The sequence below is a fragment of the Papaver somniferum genome, chromosome 10 (genome assembly GCF_003573695.1).
Source record: "Papaver somniferum cultivar HN1 chromosome 10, ASM357369v1, whole genome shotgun sequence".
Taxonomy (NCBI): Eukaryota; Viridiplantae; Streptophyta; class Magnoliopsida; order Ranunculales; family Papaveraceae; genus Papaver; species Papaver somniferum.
The window spans coordinates 119,914,936-119,924,414 of NC_039367.1; the positions used below are offsets into that span (position 1 = coordinate 119,914,936).

General features: G+C 38.3%; 1 protein-coding gene across 1 annotated transcript; it reads left to right on the forward strand.

Annotated features, from left to right (window-relative positions):
• Nucleotides 1-924: 924 nt before the first annotated feature.
• Nucleotides 925-5,243, forward strand: LOC113315173 (F-box/LRR-repeat protein 17-like). Its single transcript, XM_026563473.1, has 11 exons — nt 925-1,805; nt 1,899-2,000; nt 2,389-2,533; nt 2,664-2,848; nt 2,934-3,038; nt 3,330-3,427; nt 3,524-3,768; nt 3,846-3,912; nt 3,998-4,083; nt 4,559-4,657; nt 4,754-5,243. The coding sequence occupies exons 1-11, from the start codon at nt 985-987 to the stop codon at nt 4,814-4,816; spliced, it is 2,016 nt and encodes a 671-aa protein (XP_026419258.1). The 5' UTR covers nt 925-984; the 3' UTR covers nt 4,817-5,243.
• The last annotated feature ends 4,236 nt before the right edge of the window (nt 5,244-9,479 follow it).

A 9,479-nucleotide genomic window follows, 5' to 3' on the forward strand; every position in this document is an offset into this window, starting at 1 on the left:
TCGGTGTTCTAGTAATTATACAAACAATATACATATCATTTTGGGAAATGATTATTGATAGGAGAAAAGCTTGTTTTAAATCCACCTTAAAATTGGTTTTCCCTCTAATAAATATGATTTCCCCCCTAACAATTATCATAAATTTTCAATGACACACTGAATCTCTTATATATTATTTGTGAGATTTGCAATTCAATAAATAAACAAATTTCCCCATTCTCTCATCACCAATTACAGCTAAATTTTTTTTTTATCATCACGCAAACTAACAAGGGTGTTCCAGCAACAATGTATATATGTCCAAGCTGTCCTCGGTTACGTGAGTTCAATGTTCATCTACTCATCTCTGTCCACTGTTAGGTCACCAAAATCGCGGCCAACAAAATTTTTCATCTTCAAAAAAACCTCATTACCCTTACCAAATAATTAAAAGTCACCTACTCCTCCGTTTTAATGCTCAACAAAAGCTATGTTCGCGGTTCTTCTTTTCTAAAATAGTATCTTTTTTTTCGACAAACCCAGTTCTAAAATAGTATCTGATTCCTTGGATAAATCTACTACCATATAATATCGTATACACAGAATCTCATATGCATCCACCTCTGATTCAATCCAATTCATCCAAAAACACAAACCCCTCATCATCTCCACGTGTACGTTTATAACCCTTACCCACCAAAACTATTAGTGGTTCCTATGGTACTGAATCAACTTGCTTTTATTACCGTTTTTACAGCAAGTACAATAACGGCCGAATATTTCTGTAATTAATTTAATAGGTTTTTTAGTCATTAAACCAATCACGTGCTACTCTAATTTCTTTTAAAACAGTGGCGCGAAACCAATCTAATCTCCCGCGCCTTTCTCCCTCCATACATCGATTCCATCCTTTATTCCTTCCCCCCTCCTCCTTCATTTCCCAATCTCTCTCTCTCTCCCCCAAAGATATCCCCACCGTCCGGAACCCTAAAAAAACCAAAAAAAATGGAAAAAAACCAAAACAACCACCACCAGCAATCCCAAATCCACCACCACTACTACCAACCACAAAGTCCACTCTCTATGGCGACCACACCAATGAGTTATTCCGATCTAAGAAGAGCAAAGAGAAGAGGAAATTATATGTGTGGTAGATGTGGACAACCTAAAAAAGGGCATTCCTGTAATATTAGTATCACTGATACTACTAGTAGCAATAATAATAATGGGAACACTAGTGGTGGTGGTGGTGCTGGTAATACAGTAGCAGTAACGGTAGCAACACCATCAACAGCAGATTCATCGATTTTCTCAACACCTTTGCATCAACGGAATCCACCTCCTTTTCATCTCCGCCGTGCTCTTTCTTTCGATGATGTTGTCGATGATAATGAATCTGGATCTGATGATAATCATAAAGATTTTGAAAATGATGTTGAAGTCAATCACCATCCTCACCATCTGAAGTATCCTCATCCTCATCAGCCGCGGCAGCAGAATCAGAAGTATTATCACCATCATAAGACTCCGCAGCTGGAGCAGAAGCATCAAGTTGTTGTACATGTACCTGTAACGGGGGTAAAAGAATTTAGGAATGTTGGATTTCCTGGAGGGAGTTGTCTATGGGAGATTTTGCGTAGATTGCCTCCGCCAGCTCTACTATCGGCAGCCAAAGTATGTAAAGGTTGGAGAGATTGTTCGAGGAAGATTTGGAAATCGGCAGAAGAACTTAGACTTAGGGTTCCTGTCAGAGCTAAAGTTTGGTTTATTGGATCTGTTTTGCAGAAATGTACTGGGTTACTTAGATTATCTCTTACTATGCAAAGGTTTGATTTCTATTTATCCCGGTTTCATCTATTGATTTTGGGCGGTGAAAGTGTTTTGGGTGTTTAATTGAGGGTTTTGATTTTGCGATGCAGTGATGTTGATTCGACGATGTTTGCTTGCATAGCGTTTTCATGTCCTAATTTACAATCGATGGAGATTCGTACAACGGATAAGGCGATTAATAGAATTACTGGGTAAATATCAACTGTATATAATCAATTTCCCTTTTCCCTTTTCATTTGGAAACTTGGATTTTTCTTTATTGTTAAACTGGATCTTAGGATCTGTATGTTTACAGGATCTTTTGTGTTTGACCATGTTATTTAGATAGTTTAGGATCGTAACATTTTTGGTTGAGAGTTTGATTGGTTAGTCTAATTTGACTTGGATCTGTTCGTCTGCGACGTATAGTCCATACCACTAATTTCCTTTAGTGGGTTTCCATTGTATCTATTTAATATTATGTATTGTCTGACGAGAAACTAGTTCCCCTTTTTGAGCCGACCTCATTAGTATGAAATCCTTGAATTCTGAAACAGGAAATTATATCATTTTAAAGTTTTCATTTTGGTTGTATATCAGGGATGAATTGAGTCGTTTTGCTGCTGATAAGAGGTTTCTCACGAGCCTTAAGATTGAAGGGTGTTCCAACTTGGGTTCTCTTACACTGTCATCTTCAAGTCTATCAATACTCTGGATTTCAGATCTTTATTGTCTTTCTAAGATGGTAAATTCCCTCTGCCCCTACAAGCTTTGTTTTTCTTTCCCGTGGCATTTCAACTCCATCCTATACGTTCTCTAGTCTTTCTTGAATAATGGATTACTTCGATAAAAAAGTTTCTGTACATTATTTTTAGGTTTTCAACTGCCCCAATTTGAAGGAGCTTTCTCTTGATTTTGCTCGCCAAGAAAATGATTCTACTGATCTTACCACCATGGTGGATTCTTTGGGAAGGACTTGCCCGAACTTACAAAACATTCATATTGCGTCCCTCAGATTGTCTCATGCTACTGTACTTGCATTTACTGCTGCAAATATGAGGTTTGTCATTGCTCAATGTAGTATCTAAAGTAACTGCTATGTTGAAGTATACTCTCAATTAACATTATGTGTCTTTGTTATGTAGCTATTTGCGTATGCTCTCGCTTATACTTGGTTCAGGAATCACAGATGCATCTGTGGCATCTATTACGTCAACCTATCCAGATCTTGAATTGCTTGACCTAAGCGGGTAGGTTCTCATACTTGGTCCCAGCTGCCATTAATAGATCTTGAAAGGACTCACTAAATGTTAGTGCTCAATGATTTTGGTGTCGCACATGTAAACTGTTCATCATGGTATTTTATGAGTTGTTTGGGATGTAGAATTGAGTATATATTGGCCACTGATGATTGCCTAAACTTTGATACTCCTCTAAACCAGTATTTGTCTAACGATTCTTAATAAGAGTGTCCGAACGATGTATTAATGGGGCAATTCTTCTAGATTTGAAGGTTTCAAATACTCAACTTTTGGTTTCAGGTCAAGCATCAGCGACGGTGGCATTGGGATGATCTGCAATGAGTTACCTGAGTCTCTATGTAGACTCCTACTTGCCCTTTGCCCTAATATTACATCAAGTAAATTTTTACAACCTTACTAAAATTCTTTATTTAATCTGCGGAAGTGAACAGTTTCTCACCAGCTTCTATCTGCTCATCTGTTCGCCGGATTAGGTGGTATTCAATTTGCCGCAGCTCGATTACCTCATCTTGAACTTATGGACTGTGGAATGACGTTATGTGATCCCAAACATGAAGATGTGAATGCTAATAAAGTCTCAATCAAGGAATACAAAGATGGTAAATCCAACTGCTCACTGAAACCTTTGAACATCAAGCCAAACGTTATGATCCAGAAGCTGATTATCAAACATGCAAGTCTGAAGAAGCTTAGTCTCTGGGGTTGTTCTGGTTTAGATGTAAGCTCAACTTTACAGACTACAAAAAGTTAGGCTTCTTCTATTTGGTTTCTGACTCTGTTAAAATACACATGCAGGCTCTTTATCTGAACTGTCCTGCGCTTAATGATCTCAATCTAACTTCTTGTACAAACTTACAACCAGGTATTTGATTTGACCTTTTCTTCATAAATATCCAGCACTTCATTGACCGAGAATCTGATTGAGGGTGTTTTCATGTTGTTTGCAGAGAGATTGTTGCTTCAGTGTCCTAGTCTTGAAAGTGTGCATGCTTCTGGATGCAAAGAAACTTTGGTGGGAGCAATTCAGAGCCAGGTAACTGATGTTGCCTTGCCGTGTTATAAATGCTTCTGCTTTTCTCTCCAATGTGGCCGAGGTCAATAGTTTATTTATTTTTTTCCATCTTACTATTTTATGTCAGTATAGTTGCGCAAATCACCCATAATAATGACCCGCTTTACTACTAATACGAAAGAGTGCACATTTGTACATAAGAAAATTTATTTCCTGCCAGCCACCCCGAAGGATCGTTATGTCTGAAGTATGCCTGTAGTCTCCACACCAGTGTACAAATTTGGAAATAGAGATGTTGCCCATTGGTTAGGGCATATATCAAATGGTTTCATATCCTGCAAAGTTTCATCACTTCATGTAGTATATAGGTTGGAAAAAAATGGATATTATTCTAGTTTTGTTGTAGTGTTTCGCTGATGAGACCATAATGACGGGTGAACTTCTCTTCCCAATAGAATTTCTAACATCCAAATCCACCTTAAATTATGTCTTGCAGGTCTGCAATGATTTTGCCTCTTTAGATGATCTCTTCCCATGCAAGCGCATGGCTGATGGTTCCAAGAGGGTTCGAGTTCCAAACTTTCTCGACCCACAGGTACTACAATACTCACTTAAGCTGACTTGTTGGCTGTTTTTACAAACTTGTGCTGATTATAATCTTGCTCCTAAAATCCTTCATCTGATCCTGCAGGCACCTGAGCTTGAGAAGAAAAAGAAAGTCCGGCGGCAGCAATGTTCGGTGCATGTTAAGTAGTTGACTTATTTCTTTAGTTTGAAGGGTTTGAGCCTTTTCTAAAATAACCCCTCACATGTTTGTAAACTAGCAAATATAGCTGTGATGGGTTGATGCCTTGATGGTGATGTCTTAGTAGAAATAAAATGTACTTATTCCTTGCCATACACCACAGACCAATCAGGATATTATGATTGTCAAGATTGAACACATAGGGACATTAGGTAATTTTGATGATGTCTAGGGCTGGAAAGAAAGCCTTTAGTGCAAGGTTTTTTCTCCCTACAATAAGTGATCTTATTTGATCTTCTCTATTTTTATGTAATACTTCTATTTCTCCCTTCTGACTGTAAAATTAAATTGTGGTACCAAATTTTTAGAGCAGGCTTATTAAAACTGAAGATCTGTAGTTCGTGTAATATAATGTTACCTAATACAAACAATTGTTAGTAAATTTACAGGTTCAAGTTTTCTTATTCAAGTTATTGTTTCTTCAATGTTTCAGTGTTGCCAAACTGTTTTAGCATATTTATAAAACTAGAGAGTGAGTATGATGACAGGATCGCTCCTCTTTACCTTAAAGGCTAGTGTCTCTACTATGTTACAGCGCTCGAATCAATATTTTCAATGCCTAGGAATTAGATGGGTAATCATATTCCTAGAATTGAATTCCAAGAAATGGATTCCTTAATAACAAAATAGTGTTTTGTTGGATCAATTGAATCATATAACATTACTTATATATTGAAGGAGGTCTGTTCAACTAAATTCAATGTAAAGATTTTGTATCCGTTTTTTCTTAGTTCTTGTTTTTTTTCAAACGTGTATCCTCAACAACGAATACCAATGGAGGTGGAAGAGGAAAATTGGATGGAAGCAGAGGAAGAGTTGGTGGTGGAAGAGAACCACGTGCCTCATCGATATTATGTTAATACCCAAAAATTATTCTTAGGTAAAACAATGTACTGTCGGAGTACTTTCTTTAGGTTCGAAAATCAAAATCGTACAAAACGAGCCTAAATCAGGAAATTGGCCGTTCATGTTTTGCTTCGGTTACAAAGAGAGAAGATGGGTTGATCTTAGGGGAAGGAAAGCAAAGAAAGTTGAGGAAATCATCGGTGGTTGAATTGTAGAGTGTGAGGTTGTCGAACTATGAAAGAAGCAGAGCTTGAGAATGATAAGCTTGTTCTGTCTTCCGAATAAACAAAATGGTCTATTTATAGTCGTAAGGAACACTCACTATTCCCTCGTAAGTAGTGGAGATCATGGAGAGATGGAAAGATGGAAATATTGGAGATAATGGCATGGTTATACCCGTCATGCTAGGGAAGTTTCTAGAAACTCGTAAGCCACCACTCCATTACTTTTCCACTTCCTTTAACCGCTCATAACTGTTACCACTACCTGTTACTTCCTTATCATGGGGTGTTGTCATGCCACATGTTGTTGTAAACCACCAGACCAATACCCATGAATAATTCCCACATGTAATGTGTTTTAATTTCTCGTAGGAATTAGTAAAGTCATGGATTGTCTCTTGTCTTGTCCAGGTTGCCACGATGTACCTGACTGAGTAGTAGCCTAAGCTAGCCAGACTGAGTGACATAGATTGAAGAGACAACTCAGCTTCAAGGTTATGTGTGATTAATAAGAAGTTTGACGTAAGATGGCATTGCAAACAGGCCCATAGCCACTTAATATGCTCGTGGCGTATTTGTGGCCTATTTGTGGCATGATAATAGTATATTCGTGGCATATGACGTGTTTGTGGCATATCTGATTATGCTAGCCATAATAATACGCGAAGGTGTCGTAGCAATAGCCATGGCCTGGGAGGCACGCCCAATTTGGCCAAGGCTGGAAGTTGGCCAAGATGGCTTGGGAAGTTTGCTGGCGCGAAGCACCAAATCGATAGCTAGCCAAGTCGTGGTGCGGGGCACGACCTAGTTAATATCCATCCAAGTCATGGCGCGGGGCACGACCTAGTTAATATCCAGCCAAGTCGTGGCGCGGGGCACGACCTAGTTAATAGCCTGGGCGCGAGGCACGACCTAGCTAGCCAAGTGGGGCACAGCCGAGTTGGCTAAGTTGTGGGACGCTAGTTGGTTCGTGGATGTGGCCACAAACTTTGGTGGGACGCAACTGGTGGCCATGGCCACGACCATTAGCTTAGCGAATATATTGGTGGCCATCTCCACAGCCATTGGCCTTACGAAGAGATTGGTGGCCATGGACACGGACATTGGCTTAGCCGAAGAGATTAGTGGCCATGGACACGACCATTGGCTTAGCCGAGAGATTAGTGGCCATGGACACAGATATTGGTTTCGCCGAAGAGATTTGTGGACATGGTCGTGATTGGTGGCCATGGACAGACTATAATACATGACCATATTGGTCTGGCTATGGATCGCGACCAGGTTATCCTAGCTATTTGGCGCGACTATGTTGGTCTGGCTATGGAGCGCGGCCATGTTGGCACTGGCACTCTGTTTATAGCTTACAAAACATATTCGAGGAATTCAACCGTGGAAGTTCAGCGACTCAAAGTGAAGTTAAATGTAATTTCGTACTAAATAGTATGCTTCTAATCGTACTTTTATTCAAAATGGCATAATAAGTTATTCTAAATATTTTATAATTTGTACTATCAGTGTACACTGATAAATACATGACAATTCATATGGCCGTAATAAGATAATGATAGTTTAACCGAGTGAATCTCTAAAATCTTACAAACATATACAAGTCCAGTGTGGCCATTAGCTGGATACATATTCTCAATTCTCTTGTGGAATATGATGTAGAAGTATGAATCATAATTTTGATGTCGGGTCAGAAATTCACACATATTCATAAACATATATAGAATACTGAGAGTTCAGTTGAGTGAAGCCCTAGTACATATAGAATTATAGATATGTTTCTGATATAGGTTCAGAGGCGATTTTACAAGTTTTGCCCTTGTCAAAAAACCACCACCAACACATTACCATTGTTACCGTATTCATATTCATCATCATCTTTGTCACAGGACAACAAACAACTACTTGTTGATACTATATTATGCGGGCAAGAAATTCCATCTCCACAACTACCACAAGCACCCTTACAACCACCAGAGTCTCCCACATTATTGTATCCAAAAATCCCAACGCAACCACCGCCACCATCACTATGAAGAAGAAAAGAGAGACGAGAGACGGATAACCCAGTCGATAAAACAAATGAACCTCGAGAAATTAAAATACCAGGTGTCCCTTCCTGTAGGTGTGCAGGAAAACCCAAAGTACATCCAAAGAACAATCCTAAGACTATTATCAAGATTACCAGTCAAGTATATGAGGTTGAAATCACGAGTGAACAAGCAAAGTAAAGGACTCAGACGATTTACGTGGTTCGATGTTAAAACCTACGTCCACGCGAGTAATTTCACTGGATGATGATTACGACTCTTAGTAAAGCACATGACATCTCTTAGACTTTCACTCTATGAACCCTAAACTTCATTGGCTGCAATAGGACAACAGAAGCCATGAATGTTGCCAAACTGTTCTTTAGAGATGTTTATCAAATGCATGGGTAACCATCCTCCATTATTTCATATTGGGATATATTTTTCTTGAGATATTTTTGGCGAAGTTTATGAAAGTTGTTGCGAACCATTTTGAACTTCAATAATGCACACCATCCGCAAACAGACGGACAAACATAAATTGTCAACCCTTCAATGGATAATCTCCCGCGAAGTTTGGTTTGTTCTAACACTAATACATGAGACCAATAATTTTTTTCGGCATTAGAGTTTCCCCAGTCCAAAATTTGAATAAGTTCTCAGCAAGAGCTACCAAAGTGTGCGACAAACTTCAAAATATTCATGTTGCTGCGCACAAGAGACTTGTTGAGACTAATGCGAATCATAAAGTTACAACATACCGAACTCGTCAGTTACTTGAGTTTGATCTTGGTGATCATGTTTGGGCTGTCTTTACGAAGAATGGTTTCCCTTCCGCGGAGTACAACAAGATATGCCCTTGTAAGAAATGACCCTTAGAAGTGTTGGAAAAGAAAAATTCAAATGCCTACCGTCTTCGATTTCCAACTCATGTGAAGACTAAGTAGGTGTTCAATGTGGAGAATTATGAAGTAGAAGAGTTGGTCTTGGCCTACTTAAAAACTCGAGACCCAACAATGGTTAAGATGCGCAAATAGATACGCAACTGAAGATTTTTTATTTTAGGAAAATCTTATTAGTTTGATTTTTTTTTATCTCACGTTTTAGAGTTTCGATTCCTTCGAGTTTAGATAATGTTTATCTTGTTTATATTTTCTTTGATTCCAAGTGTCAGAGTTCTATTTAAGTATCTCATTGATGTTTTTGTGAGCAGTTGATTAATAAGAAGAAAAGTTAAGATTCATAGTAGTTTTTGTGTTCAATTTTTGTTATAATCCGTAAGACTGCATCATTTATTTTGCAGAGTTTGACGAGTAGGAGTGTATTCATGTCCAAAGAGGAAAATAACACCATATAACTATTAGCAAAAGAATCTTATCATCCGTCTTATAATTGTTTTTTTTTTTGTTCTTTTCATGTTAAATGATTTTCTTAATTGATTAAACTCCTCAGCTAAGGAAGATAATGTAACTTAAGTTTTTTAAATGAATTTTATTTTTCCATTAAAAA

Coding starts and splice junctions, on each gene's coding strand:
- LOC113315173 (XM_026563473.1), top strand. CDS start 985: ATGGAAAAAAACCAAAACAACCACCACCAGCAATCCCAAATCCACCAC. Junction 3,039..3,329: donor GAATTGCTTGACCTAAGCGG/GTAGGTTCTCAT, acceptor TTTTGGTTTCAG/GTCAAGCATCAGCGACGGTG. Junction 3,428..3,523: donor TTGCCCTAATATTACATCAA/GTAAATTTTTAC, acceptor TCGCCGGATTAG/GTGGTATTCAATTTGCCGCA.